The 25,648-nt window shown below is 45.0% G+C and overlaps 1 protein-coding gene across 1 annotated transcript in view; it reads left to right on the top strand.

The window, feature by feature from the left end:
• LOC119436153 (guanine nucleotide-binding protein G(o) subunit alpha) overlaps positions 1 to 25,648 on the top strand; it is a 136,190-nt gene that overhangs the window by 100,711 nt on the left and 9,831 nt on the right. Inside the window, exons 3-7 of the mRNA XM_037702916.2 lie at positions 6,673 to 6,814; positions 10,346 to 10,506; positions 17,001 to 17,129; positions 20,033 to 20,162; positions 22,132 to 22,285. Of these exons, the coding sequence (XP_037558844.1) occupies positions 6,673 to 6,814; positions 10,346 to 10,506; positions 17,001 to 17,129; positions 20,033 to 20,162; positions 22,132 to 22,285 (716 nt within the window). The remainder of the gene's footprint in view (positions 1 to 6,672; positions 6,815 to 10,345; positions 10,507 to 17,000; positions 17,130 to 20,032; positions 20,163 to 22,131; positions 22,286 to 25,648) is intronic.

Raw genomic sequence — 25,648 nt, forward strand, 5'->3', positions numbered from 1 at the left:
CTAAGACACCGCTCTCTGCGCGATTAGTGGACCATTATATGCAGGAGTACATCTGGCTGGAAGCGTAATGGGCGAATCAAAGCCAAAACCGAGAAATAATTAGTGTAATCTATAAAAATAGTATTGTTATGGCCAAGTATGTTTATGTTAATGTCTCCAGTTATTACAACGTTCTTATTTTTAAGAGAGCGGGTACTAAGGATGGTGTTCAGTTCATTACAAAACGCTGGTACTAGTGATGATGTGATCGATAAATACAACCTACAACATTGTGTTGGCATGTTGCGGAAATGACGTATCATCTAACTCAATCCACCCTGACTGACAGTTTTGCACAGAAATGTTAATATGATGTCTTCGTGTTTGTGATATGTTAGAAGACAACAAGATAGCGACGCCACCTTAGTCTTGAGGCGCTCAAACTGTATTCAGATAAATACGACGGAAGGCCGTACAGATCCTTATCGTCTGAAGATAGCCAAGTCTCGGAAAGCTGATAAAAGAGGAATGGCGGTCAAGTGATGAAAGCAGACTGTTAATTTTATTCTAATTTTTTTCTTAGACTTCGAGCATTGAAGGGAATAGCAGATAGGAATGGGTCGCGAACAAAGCTCTTGAATTTGTCGACGGAAAAGTAGTAGGTCGTGCATTATCATTGTTCGCTACTATTGTATTTTCTGACCTGAAACGTATTCATTTCGATTCGATGCGCTTTAGGCACTATTCGAACAGTATTGCCCGCCGTGGTTGCTTAGTGGCTATGGTGTGGAGCTGCTAAGCACGAGGTGGCGGGATCGAATCCCGGCCACGGCAGCCGCATTTCAATGGGAGCGAAATGCGAAAACACCCGTGTATTTAGATTTAGGTGCACGTTAAAGAACCGGAGTTGGTCCAAATTATTCCGGACTCCCCCACTACGGCGCGCCTCATAATCAGACTGTGGTTTTGGTATGTAAAACCCCACAATTTAATTAGTTTCAATAGTATTCGATTCAGGCGCAAGAATTACTTTTCGCACACCCCTACCGATTCCTTTAGAATACAATGTAGTTCTTGTTTGTGCATAAACATTAACTGGTCCTGAGCAGACCCTGTCCAAGTCTCACGACGTCGCGAAAAACTAGTGCGGAAACTTCAACACCGTCTCTCGTTCTTGCGTCTTTTTCTGGCTTACTAAGACGTGGATAAGGATATGGCTCACTTTTCACGTATTTCAGAATTGTAATTTTTCAATTCAGCTCGACGTACCATTGCTATTTAGTATATTTATAAGAGAAAGAGAGAGAGAAACGTGGTGGGAAAGGCAGGGAGGTTAACCCAAAAAGATATAAGAAGTTCAACCTACACATATACAATAGAAAAAGGAGGGAAGGGATGCAAAGGTTAAGCACTTCGTTTTTTTTTTCTTTGCTGTCAAGGCTAACAAGGCGCGGAACCACCTCATAGCCAAAGTTATTGAGGAAATGTCCATGGAAAATGCTGGTTTACATATGCATATCCCCACCATCCGGCCGCGCCCACTGTTTCCCTCTATTTACAGAGAGCTGACTGTCCCAGTCCCAATGTATCAGAAAACATTTCTGAGTTAACAATGCGAAGACCGAAGAAAACGGCAGTGGCCAAGCTGTGATGAATGCCATGGTCTATCTTACCGGTGGCGGACCATTCTCTCGTGTTAAACAAAAACGTTTTGCGCAGCCGTCTATAGACAGCGTGCACTGTCGCAGTATTCCGCCTTACGCTTTTGTGTCTGTCTGTGAATGCTACTGATATAAATAAACTTGCAGGCTCAGCCGCTTCCCAACAAACGTTACAAACGAACGTATAGCCGACACGTCTTTTCTGCCTGGCGCAGGTATTTGGTACGCCAGTTTTTTTATGCTTCGCGATCAAATGAAGTTTTCCCAAACCAAGGCGTCCTTCTCCTTAATAAAGTCGCCTGCGTAGTTTTATACGACTTCCACCAACTCTGAGGTGCCGTCGACCCAGTGTCTCCGACGTAGTGACTCATCGTCTTCGCTTTCTAAACGGGTCAAATGCTACACGGTTGGCGCGACAGATTCCTCGCGAGTGGCTTCTCATATTCACAGGTATTGACGGTATTCCGTGCGAGCTTGACATACCTCAGGAGTGGATAATTGACCTTTCCGCTTTTGAGAGCTCCTCTTTCGGCATTCCCGTCACTGTTGCAGTTTATTATTGAGCGCCTTCTGCCATCTCATCATCCTCACACTCCAATGGACACGACTTTTCTTATTTGCCAACAGCTTCTTTCTTAACCGGTTCTCTTTCATCTGGTATTGCCACCCTCGGTGGGAAGAGGGGGACTGATAAGTTCCTCCTCAGTTCCAATTTGGCCTCTTGTCTGCGAATGTCGCAGCGTTTTATTATGTTCGAGAAGATACGAGCAAGTTTGATGATGCTGTCACCATAACCTCAGTGACTGTTGTCATCCCATTCCTGACACCGAATGGTACGGGTGCCACCTCCAAATGCACACCAAACTACACAGAGACCTCCACGTTTCCTTATTTGTCCCGAAGTTTGCCATGTTGCAAAAGCTTACTTGATAGTACGTCTGCTTGCGTCTACCTACCACATCTTCCTATTCTTTAGCCCATTAAAATATGTACATTATTTCCACTTTTTCTTTAAGGTTCATACATCCGCCGAAGTGACTGCCTAACTACTGTTGTGGATAACGTTTCATATATTTTTAAGACTTCCTAGAATCGCATTTATCCTGCTTACGAATTACTCCGAGACATTACTATTTGACTTGGATGCTTATTAATCCCGTTCTGTTCTGACGGCAAGGTTTCCTGGCGGTACGCGCCGAGAGCTAAGAAGCGTTTACCTTTTGAGTGTTCGCACTCGAAACTCCTCAAACGAGACGTCACGACGTTGTACACACCCAATGCGTTGGAAGAGAAGTGCTCTCAGTTCTCGCAGAGCATACATTAGGAGCAAACCAATAATTTTCAGACAGCAGGCTATCCTACCCCGGACATTTATTTTATTTTTTATTTTTTAAGGTATACTGCAATCGAGGGCCAAGCAGGTGGGCTTACTTAGTATTGACAGCTATGGCTAAATCCTTGCAGAGAAAGCATTCAAAGAACAAAAAGCAGCTGATGTTGGTAAGATCCAACGAAAAGACAAACGTGCAAGCAATGCCATACTTATAGGGTAGTTCTCTTGTTAAAAAAAAAATAAGGCGGCTGCAGCAAATCACGTCAAGCTTGCTTTTCAGCACCGGATAGAAGTTAGCGTGCCTTTGTAGTCACGTTTTAAGTACAAAAACAAAAAGAGCACAAAGGAAAGCCGTGCACTACGAAGCCCATGACGGGTTTACTGATTGTAACACGTCTGTCGTCTGCGTGATGCCTTGGCGTTCGGAAGGACGCGTATGTAAGGCAGTCCAGACGTTTCGTCAATGATATAGGATGCGTTAAAATTCAGACTTGTTTCCGATGCGTTGTCGACACGTTGCTTTAGTCATGTCTGCACGTGGGGTAACATATCTACCACTGCTCACATCGTTGTTGCAGGCGTTCACTTCTTTTTGCGTAAGATGTTTATAAAATTTGTCTGAAAGGAGCGTTTGAAACGTTCTTTAAAGCCCATTCAAGGCAGCAAGACAGTGGTGTTTTGTCGGAAAGTTATCGCTGCTGTCAACGTTCTCGTTCAATTTTGGACGGCCAGACTTATTGAAACATTGCTTGCAAATTTTATTTTCGAACAGAATATTTAACTCAGCGCTGCTGTGAATTTGTAGGGCTGAAAACTTGTTTTAGCTTTTCATTTTTAAATTCGGTACGTTAGCTCCTGCGCGCTATTTTGCAAATATTTTGTTTTCTCTTTCGTGGGGTATGCAAGCACAAATGAATATCTGAAATCTGAACAACTGAAATGCACGAATGTTCTTACTAGACGTTTTTTCCAGTCAATTATTGTCCCAGGGATTGGTCTTGGGATTAGGAAGGGAGGTAAAAAAACAAGAGGTGCATTTGTGGACCGTCCTTCCCACAGAGACATTGTCATGGGCTTCACGTGCGAGCGCAGTGCCGAATCTTCTTATTGTGTAACTCTACTAAGTCTATCATGAAGTGCAGATATACAATGAACTGCAGGTATTATATGAACAACAGATACCATGAAGATATTTCACATCTAGGAAACTTAGATTCAAATAACCTAACAATTTTATTTACATTATATTCCTTTTCTTGTTTTGTCATTTGGCCGAACCGGCACTTTTCCTTCGCTATAACCGTGACTAGCCGCATGATAATAGATTAGAATCGGGCGCGAAGAAACATCGCGGCGTCCTTGGCTATTGTAAGACGTGACCATGCCATGGAAGTTTTATCACTCTTCGCTTTCGCCCTTTCTTCAAACGAGAATGATGATGCCAGTCATCTACTTTGGACGTGCCCTGGGAAAGACGGTCCGCGAAAACGCACTCGGAGATTTTAAGAACTAGCGAACCTGGTGACTATCAACGATGGCTCATGGACAATGCATGTTAAAAGTCACTGTTGCAGTATCTGCATTACACGGGCCTCCGTGGTTAAATATAATTTCATTTCCATTGTGCCGCGTGGCAACCTGGGGGAATAAAAAAAGGACGATGCTACCATAATTGATCCACCAGTACGAAAGAAATAGAGACATGTCTTAAGAAAGTAAGACGTTCGAGGAAGGTTAGATGGGTGGAGTGCGACTGACTTGTTTGCCTCCTTCCGTTTCCCCCTAAGGACCGCCATGGGTCAGGGCGATCTGCTCCCGTAATCATTACAGCTCCAATTGAGATTTGTTCACCAATATTTAGGAGTGTACGAATATTCGAAATTTTGAATACGAATCTAATAGTCCTTGCTATTCGATTAGTATTTGATTCGAGAATTCAATGTTCGCAATTGTCCAATATTCATTTCAGTTCGAATATTAGCGATAACACTTATCTGAGTCCATAGGCAGACAGATCGACAGATGTGGTGACTCTTTTTTGTTTCATAGCTTCTGGTTCGCTATTCTACTCTGAGAAAGGAATGATATATTTATTTTTCTCACCGTGTCATCTATAAGGCAGTTACAATAACTTAGTGTCGATAATGTGGTTCAACGTAAGAAATTTTAGGTTAACTACATAGACACAATCGCCAATTATGTCGCGCGCGTGCTCTCCATCCCTGTAGTGGTAGTCGTGGTAGGGGCGGAGTGACATGGGGTGCTTGAATGTTGCTTGAACGTCTTGCAATATCTGGAACACAGGTGACATGTGAACGACTATTCTTCACTTACTCAGTTAGAGCGATAGACCGCAGGGGTCTTTTCCCACAGATTAAGGAGCAGCTCCTTCGTTCCTAAGTTTTTTTTTATTATCACTTTTCTTTTTTTGCGCGCGAATTATAAGTCGAATTGGCGCCTTCTACTCCAAGGAGTTGCGGAATACGTCATTCTATTCGAGAGTATTAAACGATGCAACTATAGACGATGTGCGGAATTCACGAGGGCAAGAAGGAAAATGAGATACTCGACAAAAACAAAACAGAGGGGATGGGTAATAGCGGTCAACATTCGCTGAAGATGAAGAAGGGAATAGAAGTGTTTGTTATTGTAGCGAAGGGCGACTGTGCATGCAATCTGACTCTACGTCGAAGACAAGCGCACACGACGCATAGATGTTGCGGGACCGACTGCCGCTGGTGCCATACTGTCTTCCGTCCTTAATCTGTTTCTGTAATCCTGAATATGAATAAATGGCCCCCTACAGTTAAAACACTTCAGTGCTTTATGCTTTCGTTGGCTTCATTGACTATTCGCTTCTTTAGTAGGCATTGCATGGACTACGCAGTATAGCGCGTAGAGGGAATTCTTTTTTTTATGTTAGCATGTTGCGGGATTACCAAAAGCCTTATGTGGTGGTGCTAATGATGGCGACAGCCGAAGCAACAGCCTACCTGGCTTTGTGCGTCTCACGTTTAGCATGTATGGGAGTGAAAATACCGCATTATCGCTGCTTTGTGTTGTTTGCATGTTTTGGTTTAGTACGGAATACTAGAAGCACGCTATTAGTTATAACCGACAAAGTTATTTAGAAGAGAGCTTGACTTTGTATCTGTTGCGTTGGACGCATGCCAAACGTCAATTACACACTAAGGTACAATCGGCTACGGAAGTTTACGGCGCACGGTATTCCCGCGCTGAAGCTGAATTCCCGCGAAGTTTGGACACATAGCCCGAAATTCAAAGTGTCAGTGGGTCACCTTTGCGACCTACACATTGATCCAATAAATTATAAACGTCATGCCTTAGCCGAGGAGAAATTCACATTTGCCGTGGAACCCGTGTCTTGTAAACATTTGTGAGTGGATGTACATGTAGCATGGCAGTGATCTTTGCGTAGAGAACCAAACGACCTTTAATCGTGACTTATCGTCACCTCAACACTATCTACATCTTTCCAGACAAACTGCCTTCCTTTCCTTAAGCGTGAAATGCCCGGCAGCAAAATCTTCAATTTCTTCTCAAGTCATCTGAGCTAACAGAGGAAGACAATGCGTGTCAGGACAGAAAGGGGCAAAGCGGGGCAGACCAATGTGCCGTCTTCTTCTCGGCACGTTTTCGCTCATGCATTTTCTCTTTTTCCTCCCTACTTCTGTGCAGGATTATCCATGACAGTGGCTTCACGCAGGAAGACTTCAAGCAGTACAAACCAGTGGTGTACAGCAACACCATACAGTCCATGGTGGCCATCCTCAGAGCCATGCCAAACCTGGGAATTAGCTTCGGAAACAACGAAAGAGAAGTATGTTGTTTGTCTTCATTCAGTATCCATTTCACTGCTAAAAGCTGGTTGCGTAACATTAAGCCGGACCTAATAGCAAGCGCGATATTTGGTTAAGGTGCAGAGGACGCCATAACGGTCTCGCTCGTGGTTAACACCTTGAGGAGAAGCTATTCGCACCTCCAAGTTGGTATCCCTCCCGAGCAATGGCCGAACCAAGCGCTGCTTACTCCCGGTTGCCTTGTGAGACTACTGGGCGTCACATGGCCGATGGGCGTCACTGCAATTCAGTATACCGGGTGTTTTAAATATAGCCGTTTTAATAAAAGCCGTTTTAGTAATATTCAATATAGCCGTTTTAGTAATATTTAAAAATAGCCGTTTTGAAATAAAAGGACACTTCCTCCGCCTTCAGTGCTGGGGACCTCGAGGTGACGGGTACGTGATGCGAGATAATTAGTTGCTAATTAACGAAACTGTATTAATTACGTTAAACCTTTTAGTTTCGGCGAGCTCATCGTAATTGAGAAATTGAAACGAACTCTCCGTACAATCCATATAAACTTTCAGATCTAAAAGAATGCGATTACCCGCGGCACTGTGACACGACGAATTTCGGCTATCAGAGCGCGCGAAACCGAAAGTGGGAGGCTGCAGCGAGCTCAAAGCCGCACCCCTCGAGGCAGTGGCGCACCGACGGGGGGGAGGGGGGGGAAGTTGTAACCCCCCCCCCCTGAGGCCGACTAACCCCCCCCCCCCCCCCTTTTGTTTAACCCCTTTTCTTTCCTTGCGCATTTGAGTACTGCAACTAACATGTAAGACGCGTAATCGTCTGCACACTCGCAAAAAGCGCATTTTTGGACAATTTCTCGTGAAGAAATTGAAATTAGTGCTGTTTAGATGGTATTGGCAAACTGGCACCCCCCCCCCCCCCCCCCCCCTCTTCCTGGCAGACATCCTGGGTGCGCTACTGCCTCGAGGCGGCTTTCCGCTTACGTCAACCAGCAGCGGGCAGCCAGCGTGCTGCGGCTGCATGCTCCTCGCAGTGGGAGCGCTTTGGCTGCTCGGTGACGTAAGCAGAACGTCGCCTCGAGGGGCGCGGCTTTGAGCTCGCCGCTTCCGATGTGGGCGGAATGCAAACACACTCGTGAACTACGATTTCAGTGGGCCTTATAGAACCCTAGATGTTCAAAATATTCGCTGCCTCCACTGAAACAAATTTATGTCACCCGTGTCGTCTGCGTCGAGACGTCCCCTTACGGTAAATCACTGCCGCTGCTCTCAAAACGTGAGCTCCAAAAAGAAAAGAAAAATAAAGAAAAGTCTATCAACGATAAGTCGTAGTTATCGGCGCAGAGCAGCTTTTTCAAGCCCCTACTAAGGTGCGGATTTAAAAAAAAAATTAACCTGTCATTAGGAAGTTTTTCACTACACTAGGGCTCAATTCTCACAACATGTTTCCCCCCTGAGAACGCCCTTCTTGATTCGCCAGCCGCTTTCCGTAATATTATGTTCGCTATTACGATGTACTGGTGCCTGTTCTTACGACCCCCCCCCCCCCCCCCCCCCTTACGCTACAACTCCTTTTTGAATAAGGACCCCGAGATTGCAACATAGGCTGGAAGCCAAAAACGAAGCATTTTTCATTATTATGCCGGTAGGTCGCCTTATTATTTCCCGTCTCGTTCAGGTGTCCTGAACGGAAAAAAAAAAGAAAAATCAATAACCCGGATTCAAACAAATAACAACAAATCACAAACGAACGAAAGGACAGCAGAAATTTGAACGGTTGCATGTCTGTTTCAGTTCCGTGCTGCTCTGACAAGCCTCAGCGCGCCCGAAGACGCCAAAGCAAGAGCTGGAAAAATATCAAATGAACTGCTTCTCACGTTCCATTTTGTTTTACACCCTGTCTCCTCCCGCTGAGTGTTTCTATGTGTGTTATTATTTTAATATTTGTTATTACTGTTTTTTTTTTCATTGGCATCTAGCTGTAGCGGCAGCGTGTTCTCACCGGTCTTTCCAGCCTTTCAAGTGAAACGAGACAGGAGAAAGGATGCACGGCAAGCTCGTAGCGGAGAAGTCTTTTGCGGACGACAAGCGAGCGCTTCGAGTGGGGGAGAAAAACGGCACCGCCATCTCGGTGCAGAGTACACAACAGCGCTTCTTATCCTCTTCGGCGTGTTCCTGTCGATCGATACGCGGTGCCAGCATCCAGATGGGCGCGCTGCGCCGCGGCCGCAACCAGACGATCCTTCCGTTTACTTTCTCTTGTTGTTGCTGAGCTTGACCTGCCATCATTTTCTCCGCGAGTCGGAGTTTTGCAATGTGGAATTTTGGTGCGTGCAGTTGGCGGGTATCAAAAAAAAAAAGAAAAATGCAGGATGTTTAAAATTTCGGGAAGCGTGAGCGCAGGTAGGTAATAACAAAAGAAATGTAGAAATTTTAACTTTTGTTAATGTCTTACGAACCCTTTATTTAAGAATTTAGGAGATGTCCGTAACATTCGCGTCCGGCTGCTTCTATTCGCCTCGTGCACCGGCAGAAATTAGTAGCTTTTATTCAGTTTCAGCTTGATTATAATGAGAGAAGGTCGGTGAACGCTATAGGACTGGTGCGTTCGAATAATTTGCAGCACATGCTTTACAGCTAGCTCGCGCCAGCGGTCTAAATCCGCATATTTCAATACTAACTGCGCCGCAGCAGCGTTGGCCATTCTTCGTAGGATAAACAATGTACTTTTTACCTTGAATGCAGGTACGAGCCAAACCACTCTTTCTAATTTTTGTTTCATCTCGGCGGTTTCGTGTTTCCCATCAGGCTTTCATTCGTGATCTCTAACTTGTTGTTTATGACTAAACAAAGTCAGCCAGTCATTCAGTGTTGTTGACGTGTCTGATAACCATGGCTTGAGTGAGCCGCATTTCACACACACACACACACACACGCACACACACACACACACACACACACACACACACACACACACACACACACACACACCACACGCACACACACACACACACACACACACACACACACACACACACACGCACACGCACGCACGCACACACACACACACACACACACACACACACACACACACACACACACACACACACACACACACACACACTTTGAATACTGACACTTTGAACATTAACACTTTGAACAACAGCGCTTTGAAGTATTTAACAACAACACTTTGAAGTATTTACTTCCCCGCATTTACTCCCGCAACAGGAGTACTGTTGTGTACAGAGGTCAACACACTTCTCTAGAACGCGCGAACCACGTTCTCAGGACTGCGCTACCGATATCTGAAGAGGACATGTGGCACAAAATCGGCTGTATGCGAGGTTGCGCGACTACATTTACACTTTCCACTGATTTCTCTCGACCTGGTTCTCAGCTTAAGCTTTGGTAGCTGCTTTGGCCCTCAGGATTGTGTTCTAGACTAGTGTGTTGACCTCTGTACTGTGTGCGGTTCACCACGCAGGTGCCTATTTGAAACTAGTTTGTTCTGATTTGCTGCTTTGGTTGCTGGCGCAGGCGGACGCCAAGATGGTTTTTGACGTCGTGGCGCGAATGGAGGACACGGAACCCTTTTCTGAGGAACTGCTCAGCGCCATGAAGAGGCTATGGACAGACTCCGGGGTGCAAGAGTGTTTTGGGCGCTCCAACGAGTACCAGCTCAACGACTCCGCCAAGTAGTGAGTATTAAATTCACATTAAGAGAAATGGTGCTTCTCGCGTTCCGCCGTGGCTACAGTTTGCTTCCATATGTAATGCGCTGCTGGTGTGGAGCCAGCACAGACACAGGCAAGCGCCCATTTCTTCTCCAGATCGAACAAGAAATGGGCCGTGAATATTTTGAACGTATTGACAATACTTCGAAATTACATGCGTTTTTAAGCATCCGTACCTAGGTCTCTCTTTCTCAACATATTCATGTATAACTCTACTTTTATCTTCTTTTGACCCTCTTTGAGAACTCCAGGAGGGGTTTTTACCATACAGATAGCAACAATCATCATTTGAAAAACGTTATTGACTTGTTCAGAAAACTTAAATAATAAGTAAACACTTCGTGTAAAATGAACAACCCCTTCAATATACCATTTTGTGATGTTTTTTGTCGTTTTTTTAGCATTCTATTGGCCTTCAACTAGCGCACAAAAGCCTAATCTTTTCACGTCTTCCACTTCAAACACCTTCTCGCGTCGAGTATTTTCGGAAGGTTACATTTTTTTTTGCTCTGACAACCTAATTGTGTGCCTTGAAGGACGCTGTGCAAATCTCCTCTGGAAACGTTTACAATGGTGTTGGTCCGAACAGCCAAGAGCGGGAAAATCCCTAATCCTTCACCATATCTATATTTAGGTCTAACTTCCTTACTTCCTTACTTCGATTACGTTTACCTCGGCTTTACCGGTGGCCTTAAGGCGCACTCGATATAGCTGCAGAGAGAACTGTGTTTCATTAGAGCTGACAAGGTCGCGTTTATTCCGGTGGTATCTGGTGCCACGCTGTCGTAATCCTTTCCGGTGATCACGGCGCCTGTACCGGACGCGCTGCGGCAGCCGTGATTGACTGGCCAGCAGGGCGGCCGTGGCGCGAGCGATTCCAGGTGACCGGCAGTCATGGCGCGTTCGCTGCGTGCACGCTTCGTGGCTCGCATCAGAGTTACTCGAAAGCGGCCGTGTAAACGAACGACCCGAGCACTCTGCATGCGCTGGGGCCGAAAGCGGCCCCGGGCGAGTTGCCACGGTGACGGCGGCGTGATTCCCGCTCTGCTCGTTAGGAGCCTCGTGCGTTTTTCTTGCCAATTGGCCCAGCAAAGATTGCCCATTTACAGCGAGGTAGACGCGCAGCGTTCGGCGCGAGCCGCGTGACGTCACCTTGCTCTTCTGAATGGTCCCCAGGAGCTCCTCTGTCAGCGACTGGGATGAACGCCTCCGCCGAGCTAACTATAGCAAGCCAGGAATCCGGAGAGGCTGGTCGCAGGGAAGCCTCAAAGTGGACGACGGCGCCGGCTTGCGGTTTCCGCTACACTTGTTAGAGCGGTTCTGGGAAACAGAAAATAGCAGAAGGAGCTTTTATTCAAAGCCTGCCCCATTCGATCGATGATTGCGACGACCCAGGAGGGCGCTGTTTTAGAAAGGAGGCGGCGCTCGTTTTCTTTCTTTCTTCCTTTCTTTCTCGTGGGCTGTGAAGCGTGCTGGCGGCGGAGCTCACAATGGGCACTGTGCTCTGCACTTCCCGCTCGGGGGCGGCTTCTACCCTTTCCGCCGCTACGGCGGATTTCGATCCCATCATCCTGGCAGAGTTCGCAACGAGTTCCGAAAGAAAGAAAGGTCCTTTTAGGCGCATGATGATCGTCGTGGTCGTTATCATTCACGGGATTGTCGAAGCCAGGAAGTACATTGCACAAAGTACTTCGCGTGCCCGTAGACGAAATGAACAAGGGGCACCTCTAAAGACCGGAGAGATTTTTGCGACAAAAAATGTGAATTGGCGTCTGCTGCTGCCCTGCAGTTTTCTTTCCAAAGTGTTTTGTCAACGTTGAGCGTCTAAAAAGAAAGAAAGAAAAAAAAAAGCGGACTTTCCCTCTCACTTGCTGATGCTTTAAAATGAAAAAAGTTTGCCTGGAGAGGTATGGCGTTGTGTGAGCTTAAATTAAACCTCGAAACAATTCTGTCACATCGCACAAACTTGGAACATCGCTGCAGCTGCTATTGCTGCACTGGCTGCGGCCGATGGCACGAGTAGAAGAATAGAGAGAAGGAGAAGATGAAGACACAACGAGGTTTCCTTCTTCTTTTTTTCTTCATTAATGGTACGTGCAGCAGACGTTGCCATATGGGGCGATGCCAACTACTTCTTTTCCCTTAGCTTTACAAGGACAGCATCAGACGTTCACTGTTACAGTTCAAATAAAATTAAAGTAAATATAGTGAAATAAATCTAAGAAAAAATTAACTTTGAAGTTTTTATTTACGATACCAGCTCACTTGTGTAGCGTGCAAGGGCGGTGCGCGGCAGAGTGCGCTTGTGCCCTCTATAGGGGTGGGGGACGCTGGGTGGATACAATTTCCTTCTCAGCAAGCGGTGCCCCTATTAGCAGGCCACTGCTGCTCGCGATTCCTTCTGTGTAGCAAAGATAGCCGCTGCAGTCAGCGATTTGTCCCGCGAGGCGATAAAGCACGCTTTCGCTTTCCACCCTGGTGACTTATGAAGTTATGAGGCTCGCCTGGATCGTTGATAAAATGAAGCTGTGAAAGCAAATTGTATAGAGAGAAGTACGAGTTGCGTCGCAACGCTACTCCATTTGGCAACGCCTGCTGAAAAACAAGTTTTTTCGAATCAGCGGCCTACGGTTGACGCCGCAAACGCGCTTGTGAGTGCACCGCTCCCCCGCTGCAGGCACGTTTGCTGATCGCGTTTGCATCGCGCATAGCTCATACTGACACATTGTAATGTGTGTAGTCCATTACACATTGTAATGTGTAATGCGCGATGCTGTCCCACGCAAATGGGACAACATCGCGGAAACAGGGCCCGTATTCACAAAAAAGAACCTCTTACGATGAAACTGTTCGTAAGAGAAAATTTCAGCCAATCATGGGGCTTGACATGTCATTAGCGAAGACGGCCGGCCGATGGCAAAGAATTCCTACGAGCAAAAATTTTTGTGAATTTGGCCCCAGCAACGCACAACCTTTACCTATTAGCTCTGTGTGACTTTTGACTCCTTCGGAAAGTATCGTTAGGGGACCACTTTTATAGCTGTCTTGTCACCCAATGGTTCCATAGTTTTCACTTACAGGGGCCTTGTGTTTATAGCGAATTATTTCCGACCCATATTCACGTTGCGACCAATATTCACGCATGCATTGCGCACTGAAGTGGTAAATAAAATATAGCTGCTAAAGCATTATTTACAGCGCTTTAATTACGGATTTCAGAAAAAATATATCTTGAGGCTATCTTTCTTAAACACAAAAAGAAGTTTTTGAACGTTCTGAAACACAGCGCGAGTTAAACAGGACCTCAAGAATACGGACAGCACATGCAACACAGGCGCTGACTGTCAGCTGATGGGTTATTAATAAGAAAAATATGCACATATACGGTGAAAAATGCAGACAGGGTATTTGGCGATAGGCAACGTCACAGTGCTCTAATTTCTGCGTCATCCAGCAAAAAGGACGAAAACGCAAAATCGGTGGGCAACCGTGCTAAAGTGAAGTACAACCTATCAGCCGGATAAATTGACAAACATTTTATAAGCCAAATACATAGAGGAGTGACAAGGTTAATAGATAGCTATTGTAAACGGCTAAAAAAATAATACAACAATAACAAAGCAATGGTAATAGAGATAGCGAAAAAAAAATTCATGGGCGAAAATATGCGCAAACCCTAAGCAAAATGCTAGTTGTCGAGATAGGTATCTCCTTGTTATGTAATAATGACGACGATGAGCCGACAAATGCGGCCCTTCTTTTTTGAAAGATATACGCCTCCTAAATCTCACGTGGCAGGTTCTCCCGGTATTGCCGTTGGGAACAGGCCTGCATCAAAGATAGGGAAGAGAGAGAGAGTCTCTTCGATGAAACCTGACGAGGTTTCACTGGCGGCAGGCCTCGCATGCTACTTCAGGTGAATGCGATGATAAATAAAAGCATACACACGCGACACACGACATATACATAAAGCACACAAAACACGCATCACACTACATGCAGACTTAAAGTGTATCACGCAGACCTGAGAAAAAATTGAATCAGCCTTCGTATCATGGGACGCCCAGGGGGCACGGGGGAGATTAACAGGGGGCAGGGAGGGGGGTTATGGTTTGGGACCCTGGCGATATATAACCCAAAAACACAAATTAACTCCTACTTTATTAGAACTGGCAGAGAGAGGCGCCAATTCCATAAGCGAACCGCCACACGCGTTGCAATGCAAAGCCAGTGTGCTGCCTGTTGTTCCTTTTAATGAGTGGGAATGATTCCGCAACATCTCATTTAAGCCCCTTCCAGTTTGTTTTTCATGTGGTTTTCCGTATTTAAGAAGGATTTCATAGACAACATTTGTCTAACACTACAAAAACTGGTTCCTATGATTTTCTCGCGAATGGGTTTGTCTAAATCATCCATGCTTACGCGCCCGCATAAGATTGCCAGTTTGTAAGGCGCTGAAAACAGTACTTCAATGACCACGCGTCCCGCAGATTTTTTTAAAATCTTGTGCGATACGACGTGACCATAAGGTATGACAGCAGTGCATTAGATTCCCTTTTTTAAAACACTGCCTTGGATTCTCGAAAAGAATATGCCAGTACATGTTAAGCCAAGCTCCTCAGGCGTTGGACAGGAAAGCAGGCGGATATAAGGCGGCGAAATTGCGATCCAAAACTAGGTTAAACTTGATGCGGGCACAATCTGCTCAGGACAGCAGAGAGAATAGGACGTTTCACTAACTAGGAGTATGTTGACGAGAACAGAAGCAAGCCCTTATTTGAGTGCGAGTCGTACTTCCAGAAAATGTGGGTCTCATTGAAACAAAGCACTAAATCCAGGAACCGAAGTTGGCATCCAGCTGTTAGCTCATTGGTTAGGATCAGGCTAGACAAAAAGCGGATGAGAACGGCTAAGATTTCTTGCACTTCTTCAGCAGGAACGGCGCTCAAAAGTCTTGAAGAATACAACTTAATCGCCCGCATACGAGAAGACCTGTAAACGCTGTGGACGTATTTGTTCGCCCTCCGGATTCCTGTCATATCGTGCGAGCAATAGATCGCATACTATTGGCGCTGAGCAGGAACCAATGCAGGCGTCTTCCTTTTGTGCATAGTAGCCCTTCCTTTTGTAGGAGTAGTTGTACAAAGCAGAGTAGTCACGAATGCCGTTTCACGTTTCTTTGTAACTGCGTCGTTGCAGCATGGCATGGCGGCCATGGCAGGAAACTGGGCCCGCGCGCGCGCTCTCACCAACCGAGCAGGCTCTGCATGCACGCTGTGCCCGCACGTAGTTAAAAAATGGCCCCAACGAAATTTCCTGAGAAATTAGTAAATGCAGCGCTTTGATATATAAGCTATCCGCGGTATGCTTATTTATGACTCCTCTGTGAACAATTTGATGTAAGAAACGGTTTGATGTATTTTAAACGTGTGAAAAGATGTTTTATGTATTTTCACGCTGTAACAGACAATTTATGATAACTTTTTACCTTCTACGGACAAAAGTCAAAGTGACGAGTATCTCATTTTTACAGCGAGGCTGTTAAGGGCTCAGTCTCCGATGGTCGTGTCTGCGTGTAGAAAAAAACTCTCATTGGCGTTTGCTGGCGAGGGACTCGCGCTTTCACGAGAAGCGAACGCACGGCGGAGAGCAAACGCGACTTCTTCCGTCGCGCGAAAGGCCGTGGGGGGATTGGAGGAAGGGAGAGGAGGTGACGTTTAGCTGCGGCACCAAATGCGTATCTTGCGACCGGGCGTTTTGTTTTGCACTTTTAATATTTCAGTCTGAGAAGATTTAACATAAAAGGCATGCGCTGCCGGTGTTTTGTTTCATGACATTTGTTTATGGGCTGCCATTCTCAAAATTCTGAGGAGCTGTATAAACTTGGACATGTAGCAGCACCAGCAACGCGCAGAACTGTTGTCGACGGCGGCGGCGTTTTGCGCGCGTTCGCACAGAATGCGCGCGGCGTTGGTGACGTGTTTATGAAGAACGTGCCAACCTTTGCCGTACACACTATGGCGGTGTACTGTATCGACATTAAGGCCATGGTCCCTGTGGTCACTAAATAAATGAAAACCACCAGATCATATATATTTCTCATTCTTTAATAGTTTAAATAACCAATTACACCATCACATCTTAATAGTCATAATTGGAAATACATAATTCCCACCACAGTACAGCTTCGCTGGTCTTCCCTCTCCAGCCCAGTGGAAGCGCTGACAGTTTTTTCTTTAAGAACTGAAATTTCAAATATAAGTTTTTTTTTCGACTTTTGCTTTTCAACAACTTCGCTTTTTATGTGGCGGTAGAAACAGTACGCATACGTGAAAGGCATACACGTCTTTACATCTTTTAGTAAGCTAATGACACATAAAAGCCACCATACTATGACAACAGTGTGATTTCTCCCGCATGTTACATTGCTGCTAATCATTTTTATTCCCCCTGCGCAGCTTTTTGGACGACTTAGACCGTCTGGGAAAGAAAGAATATATGCCAACAGAACAGGACATTCTACGGACAAGAGTCAAAACGACGGGCATCGTAGAGGTTCACTTTTCCTTTAAGAACTTAAATTTCAAGTAAGTTTCCTTTCTGTGATCCTCTATGATTTAGGAGTGCCTTGACGAGTCACAAATTGTCAGTAAGTTTAGAGTGCCAATAACAAATCCGCATTGCAAATGTTCATCATCAGTATAGAAGATAACGGCGTGCTTTATTAAAAAAGCCAAAGCCCCATAACATGAATATGCAGTAATCCCACATATCGTATGGGAATACATGGAATCTTGCTGAGTTTTAAATAACGATCGCTCATAATACGTGGGCTTTCTGGGTATGAAATTTAGGTTGCTTATGGCTTTTGTTGAATAGAGTCAATAGTGAACATGGGCTGTACGCATGTACAAGGTTCGAAACTTACGTTTGATCGCGCGAGTTTGCAGGAGCAGCTTTGTAAACAGCAGCCAAATGATATTGCACCCCTGTCGACATGTGTGCATGCAAGGCCACCAATTTGGTCTCATAAATAAATTACACAGCGCCCATAGCGCACAAAGTTAATTAACAACGCGTCATAGTACATGTAAGCGTTGTATTTTATTAGTTCAGGGTTTACTTTCGTGCGTTCTGAGTGCTCGCTAGATGCTTTTAAACATAGAAGGCCGGCATATGCCAGTGAAGCTTGTATTCGCGCGTGACTTCGCTAATTCATGCTGTTTTGAAACATTTACTGTGCTAACGTAGCTTTTTTTTTTTCTCGTCAGGAGTTCTTCACTTTGATTACGAAGTCTGAGCCATTCTCATATACGTTTTAAATGCTGCGTTATACGATGCAAGACGTGATTTTGAGCCAGTAATGCGGCAGATCTACGCCTCGACGAGACGGGGCTGGCACAGTGCTAACGGCCTTGAGCAAGTCGTGTCGATACGTGGAGCATCGAAATGTGTTGGCCGTCGCTTTTTTCCCCCTCTCACTCTCTGTCATCTTTGGAAGAACGCCCAATTCAGCTGCAGAAGGTATTGCAGCTGGGGTGTACCTCGGTATGCCCACCAGGCGACAGGAGCCCGTGATGGGACGCTAAAACCGCCCAGCCATCATAGTGAACCGCCGATGTGCTCGCTCGCTGAGTAATGAACTGCCAGATGGCCTTTCTGCAGACCATTAGAAACCATTAGACAGCATAGTGAAGCGTTCCATAAAGTGCCACATTGCCCAAAGAGCCACTAGGTTTGCCCCTTAATGAGGCGCTGGCCAATCGCCTAATGGTTCATTAGGCAATCTGTTCGCACAACCTCCGAGAGAGACACGCTGTCCCAATAAGTCAATGAGCGACCGCTTTGTGGCATGATAGCAGAGAATCCAGCCGACCTGATGGTTTAGAAATAGGCTCCTTCAGTTCCCCAGTGCATGCACTCTCAATTCACATTTATTTGCATAGTCAGTTTCGACCAGTGCACAGTGTGATTTTACTGAAAAGAGCACGGGCTAATTCTAATTCTAAAGCACTAGGGACGTCGCTCCATGTACGCGGTAGCTTACTGTCACTAGTCTGTCAAAGTAAGGTAGCGAATTTCTTGTCTATTATTTTTTTTGAACGTCAATATACCTTCGATCTAGCATATGCCTACAATGTTAAAAAAATCAAGGTAACTTTTCGCAATAAATAAGAGATTCACTTGCCGTCACTTGCCGAGTTCTGTGTGCATAGCATCCAACTCTTACTCCTTCAAAAACTTCGGAATGCGCAGGATGTGCGAATGTATGCCGTTATCGTGGTGTTTAAAAGTATTGCATAGTGGAAGGTTTCATTGAAGTCAGAAGTTTTAAGTCAGAAGATTGAAGATTTTCACTGAAGTCAGAAGCGTTTATGATTACATGACTTTGTTCCTATCTTTGTCTTAAGAAAAGAACGTTTCGCTGCTGCTGAATTTTCATATGGCGGCCAGCAGCGCGTACGATATTTCTGTTTGTGCGAACTAGGAAGCGGCTCCACTGTGCCACAGCGCCGAACTACTACTTTCATGTCATCGTTTATTTTCTTGGAATTCACAGTAAATGCGCAACTTTTTCGTATGTATCATGTCCTACAAAGGATTTTACACTCCAGATGAAAGTCATAGAACTTGTGGTCTTTATCGAGTAGGGTTAGCAGTATGCACGAGTTGGGCACATCACCACAGGTGTCTGAGGTCATGTCTGATCGTACGTGTTTTAAGAAAGACAGGTGAACCCTTCCGTCGAAAGATTGTTCGTAAACTTCGACACGTAAGCCCACGCAAGGCCATAAATCTAAATTATAAATATCATAAATTTTTTTGCAAGTTTCATGCCGCTCAGAACTCGTCTTGAGGTGCACTTAAGTGTCAGAAAGCGACACAGATAAAGTCATGTGCATTTCGGACACCTTCTTTAAACTGAGCAGAATGTGTTATACACAGTGTTCAAGAGTACAGCGCGTAATTTTAGGTCAGGAATAAGTTGCCTTCGTTCACTGTATGAGAACGGCATTTTCACGCAATCATTTCGGGACGTGCGGCAGAGAAGATAACTTTGCACCTTAGCATTTTTTTTTAGATTATAAGGTTCGTGACAGCAAATAGGGTGATTCTTTTAAAAACAGTAAAATAGTTCGACTAATGCCGGGTAATATTTAAGCATGCCCTGATTTGATGAGGCACATGTGGTGTGCTTGAGATTCTTGTGCAATACTTAAACTATGCGTTATACTGCCACCGCCACATTCAAAAGGATGTCCAATCACTGTCACCTAAAGTTATTAGTTTCTCCTGGCTGACGAAATTAAACATTCATAGACCGAGAGACTAATTGAAGTGGAGAATGCGAATGTATTGTAAAATACCCAACTGAGAAGCGCCTCTGGCCAGTGCCACTTGAGCAGGCTATATATTAACCACAAATCTTCAACCGAATTAGGCCAGAGCAAGCGCGTTCTTGCCTAAGGCTCTTCTACCGCTATTTCAGATTGTTTGACGTGGGAGGACAACGGTCTGAACGGAAGAAGTGGATCCACTGCTTTGAAGACGTCACTGCCATAATCTTCTGCGTAGCCATGAGCGAATATGACCAAGTTCTTCACGAAGATGAGACCACCGTAAGTAGCCTGTCTTATCTTGTGTCCTTTCTTCGGTATACATACTAACTACTCTCCAGCAGCGTTGATATTGCTTGCATAAACTCGGAAGTTTTCGCGCTATGGGTGCTTTATTATTGCGATAGCAATTATATGGACACTTCTACCGGATTTCTGCCGTCGCCGTCGTCGTCGCCGTCGCCGTCGCCGTGAGGTTCCCTATAGATAAAATCTTCGCCGCGCGCCGTATGCCCGAGCGGAAGCGTGCGGGGACGCGCGCTATCACGGAGAGCGAACGCACTCAATCACCCACGCGCAAGCAAGGAAGCGGGAAGCCAGCGCCGGAGGGAGCGCGGGGAGGGGGGGGGGGGGCGCACTTCTACGCTGCCAACAACCGCGCTCGTCGCTCGTCCGCACCGTATCTTATCTCCACACCGCTCTGACCTTTATGCGCCGTGCATTCGCCGCTCAGTTTCCGTTGAAGCGATAGACCGCACGTACCTTCGCCCGCTGCTGCGGCGTATATATGCGCTTGCTGCCAGCGTTTTGACAGTCGTTGTCTGCAGTCATTCAGTGTGATCTATTCATGTTTATTTGTGCGCGCTCACACCACGCTTGTTCAATCAGTTAGTAATAGTCGGGCCACATTTTCCAACGCACGCTACACATGCAATGCTGCCTGGGTCGGCAGTGCAGCGCTACAGGTGTGTCCCTTCGCACGCGCTGCCCACGGGAAGCGCTTCTCATCAACACCACCGTTTCACACGCGCCTCCTCGTGGTCATCGAGTCTCTCTTCATGTCGGTCTACTTACGCCGCAGCACACCTGCTTACTTAATCAGCTCATGTTTACTACAATTCATATTGCTACCAAAGCCGCTCACCTTACTTCGTATGACATTACTGTGTTGCTATCGCATTCACTGCTTCCCCCTTAGGGCGAAACTGTGACATTTTTTAGCAGTATCGTCTATTTCCTCTTCATTTCATGCTCCGGCAGACTCGCGTCACATGACTGGTAGTGCAACTATGAAATACCAAGTCTGACCATCCCTTGAGCCTCTCCCTTAGGATTGGTATTTGTTAGCAAATTCTCTTATTGGGGGGGGGGGGGGCACTGTGATTGGTTTCACTTTCGTCCAATTGAACTACTCGCCGCATAAATTTGTGCCTGAAGCACCAGGGGCTGGATTCACAAAGCTTTTCACGTTCGTAAGGCCTCTTTGCCATTGGCCGGTCTTCTTCACTAATAATATGTTCGACATCACGGTTGGCAGAAGTCTGATCATTACCAACAGCCTTAGATTAAGAACGTCTTTGTGAATACGGGCCCAAAAGTCCTTTTGTTATTCCGGCGCAATTTATCTGTCGGTACACGTACAGTCATGGAGAAATCGAACCCGAGCCGAGAGATTCAAATAAGAACAGCGAAATCTGAACATTTTAGTTGGCACAGCGGACATACTGGTGTGCTTAATTTAGGTTTCGACATTGGCTATGGCGTTATTTGTATAAAGGACGAAGAGCTCTCTTATAATAATATCCAGTAATTGAATTCTTGAGGGTTTATGTTTGTGTTTGAATTGTCCTTTTCACGATTTGTTCATAATGATATGTTATGTATATCTTTCTCCATGCAGTATTAGGGATTTCCAGCTTTAATTTGGAGGATATAAGCGCGAGGCAAGTACAATAACTAGTAATTTTTGCTGCAGTGTGTGAATTCGAACAAAGATGCTGGATCCAGTTATGAATATTGGTGGAAGTTGGAGCTTGCAGCAAAAAGAAACCTTGTGCGAAGTTTTCTGTTGAATGCGGCATGGAATATTAGTAAAAGACGGTAAAATGTAGGCACAAGAAATGGATTGCGATAGAAAAGTTGGTGTCCCATGTCGTGTTGTTCTTATCGCATATGGAAATGTTCCTCACTTGATTACCAACTGCTACCGCATTGCCATGAATGATGGTTATTTTTCTTTTAAAACTTTCAGAATCGCATGCAAGAGTCCCTAAAGCTATTCGACTCCATCTGCAACAATAAATGGTTCACCGACACATCTATAATCCTTTTTCTCAACAAAAAAGACCTCTTCGAGGAGAAAATCAAAAAGTCACCCCTCACCATATGTTTTCCAGAGTACACAGGTAAGGCCTGCTTATCGGACATATTACTTTCTTTTTTACTTTTATGCCCGTTATGTGCCAATAAGAACGTTAACGTCTTCACTACTTTTTAATGCACAACATAAAAACGAAAAAGAGTGTCTTCTCTTCGAAATGCAATAACTTGGGAATGCGTCTGAGCTGCAGGAGAGATCGTATACAGAGGGGGAATTCTTAAGTTCGGCACACTTCTTTGCTGCAATATAAGGAGGAGCCCTGTCAGTGTTGCTGGGTTTCGTAGAGGCGCAGAGTCATCCATCATAATTCTATGACGCAATGTTGTAACGAGATATTTTGTCTTTGGGGGATTTCTTTCAACCAGCTCTTAATTTCAAGGGCTGATCCTAGTCTGCTTGTAACATGTTTCGCCTCCTTTAGAGGATCTTCAATAAGGATTAACAAAATTTCGGCTCATGTTCCGTCAGTAAAACATATCCTCAGGCTACGGCCCTACTGTGGCGGTTTCGAAAAATCATTCCTAAGCGCAACTTTTTGAGCCAACTTCCAGAACATTTCAGGGACTACTGCTCTCCAGCTAGTGTTTACTTTTATATCTCCTTGCTCCCGACTCTCATTCATCTCTTGCTAAGAAAATTTCATTCCGGCCCTATAACCTTGCTGATACGCCCTGCTATGAGCTTAATATTGCTTTGTCAGACAGTTCTATATCTTACATATTTTGTTGTTCGCATTTATCGCAAGTCAAATGAAATAAAACGTTTTCCTTTGCAATGGGAGTACGTTTCTTTGATGATGAGCAGTATGAACACACTCGATGCTGGAACTATCCCAACTCCTTCACACAAGTGGCTCAGTTTGCTCTTTCACGAATCTTAACAACGTTTGGTGTAACAGCCTACATCACATGTATTCAAAACTCCGTAGAAAATCTCTAACTTGAGCGCCTCTTTTACGATACGCTAGGGCATAGACTATATGAACAGCGTTTTTGTGGATCAACAGCTGTTAGCTCCGCTCAAAAATAATTATTTTTCTTCTCGGTAATAATAAAATGAAACAAAATAAAACATAGATTCGAGGGCACACTGCACCGGTTGAGATATAACAGGCGTAAGACAATAATTATACATGAAAAGTGAGACAAGATGCCAAAAGAAAACTACCTGAGAGCCACCAAAAGCCCTGTTTCACGACAAAGGCCAGCAAGCGAAGGCGAGGAAACCGTCCAGTGGATCGTAGCCGCACGAAACAAGACATCAGGCGCTGTGACTAATTGCCCGGGTTAACTTGTGAGTGATAAGAATGAGACGTCTTGTTTGAATTAAGAATCGTATGATACAAAAAGTGAATATCCATGCTTGCCGCCTGTACGTCACTGCCAGATGAAGCTAACCTGTGTCTACTGCTACGAGCATCTTGTTTTCGCCGCCAAACTTGCTTTCGACCTTGCTCGAATACACATTGTGACACCTCTTTTGTTTAACTTCAGTGACTGTTTCTCAGCGGATTACTACTGTTATCGAGTTATCGCTTGGCGCTAGACGCGCCTACTTTATCCTATATTTTTAAATGTTGGCGTCCATGCTACAGCAAAAGAGCCTTGCCTAATCAGATTGTGCGTGCGACGCGAATAGAGTTGTATGCATGCTCAAATGTACGCCAATACCAGCGATTACTCTGGATGCGCGGTGAAACGTATGAATAGCGGACGGACTTGACCCGTCAAGATTCTGCGACTGCGCTCGCAGCTACATTGTAATTCGAGGGCTGTATGTCTCTTTGGGCACCAGTTCGCCAAATAAAGAGCTGCATTCTTAACTTGCACTTCCGGCAGTGTCTGGTTCTTCACCGTCACTACAATGTGATAATATGAGCCTAGTAATTAAAACAGCGCTCCAGTGCCGGTCTCTCAAAATATGCAGAAAAAAAGAACAGGAGTTCGTCCAGGTGTCTTTAAAAATATATAAATAAATTGTAGAATGACCTCATCGCCACGTTCTTTTCTACTGGACTTTACAATGGATATGAGGGAGTGCTTGACACTCGATTCATTATGTACCTAGTGTTTCCCGCTTCTTAGAGCGTTACGCGTTCCATGTGTGGCAGTTACCCGATTGTATGTAACACTTCCCGGCTTCTTTTCTAGATTTTTTATTATTAAAGTGTGGTAACCAAAGGCAAAAGATTCTAGGAATGCAAGAGAAGAGATGTTAGAATTCGCGGAAAGGAATAGGCTCCGAATAATGAATACCTTCTTCAGGAAGCGCAGCAACAGGAAGTGGGCCTGGAAAAGCCTTAATGAAGAAATAAGAATGAAATGGATTTCATACACTCTGCCGATCCAAGCATAATGCAAGATGTAGAAGTGTTAGGTAAGGTTAAGTGCAGTGACCATAGGTTAGTGAGGTCTAGGATTTCTCTCAATTTGAAGAGAGAAAGAGTGAAATTAGTCAAGAGGAAACAGGCCAACCTAGAGGCAGTAATGGTAAAAGCAGACCAATTCAGCCTGGTGCTCGCAAACAAATATGCAGCTTTAGAAAAGGAAGATAAAGACAACATAGAGGTAATGAATGAAACCGTAACTAGGTTGATCTCAGAAGCTGCAATTGAAGTGGGAGGTAAGGCACCAAGGCAACCAGTAGGTATGTGCCCCCAAGAAACAAAGGACCTAATAAAGAAACACAAAACATGAAAGTGTCCAACTCACGAGATCAGATAGAATTCGCTGAACTGTTAAAACTGATCAACAAAAAGAAAGTAAGGGATATTCGACATTATAACGTGGGAAAGACTGAGGAAGCCGTAAAATATGGACGCAGCATTAAATCAGTAAGAAGAAAGCTTGGCATAGGGCGAGGCAAGATGTATGCACTAAAAGATAAGCATGGTAATATCATCAGCAATTTCGATGACATAGTAAAAGCAGCGGAATAATTCTATACTGGCCTGTACAGTGCCCAAAACAGCCAACATACTTTCATTCTAAATAGTGATGAACCGGATACAGAGGCTCCTTCTATAACTAGCGATGAAGTTAGAAGGGCCTTGAAAGACATGACCAGGGAAAAAGCTGCTGGAGAAGATGGAATAACAGTAGATTTAATCAAAGATGGAGGAGATATCATGCTTGAAAAGCTTGCGGCCCTTTATACGCAATGCCTCACAACTTCAAGGGTACCAGAGAGCTGGAATAACGCCAACATTATACTAATCCATAACAAGGGAGACGTTAAAGAATTGAAGAATTATATACCCATTAGCTTGCGTTCAGTATTGTATAACATATTCACCAAGATAATTTCCAATGGAATCAAGGCAACACTTGACTTCAGCCAACCAAGAGAACAGGCTGGCTTCAGGAAGGGATATTCTACGATGGATCAT

Source organism: Dermacentor silvarum, chromosome 1, assembly GCF_013339745.2.
Source record: "Dermacentor silvarum isolate Dsil-2018 chromosome 1, BIME_Dsil_1.4, whole genome shotgun sequence".
In the NCBI taxonomy this organism is placed as follows: Eukaryota; Metazoa; Arthropoda; class Arachnida; order Ixodida; family Ixodidae; genus Dermacentor; species Dermacentor silvarum.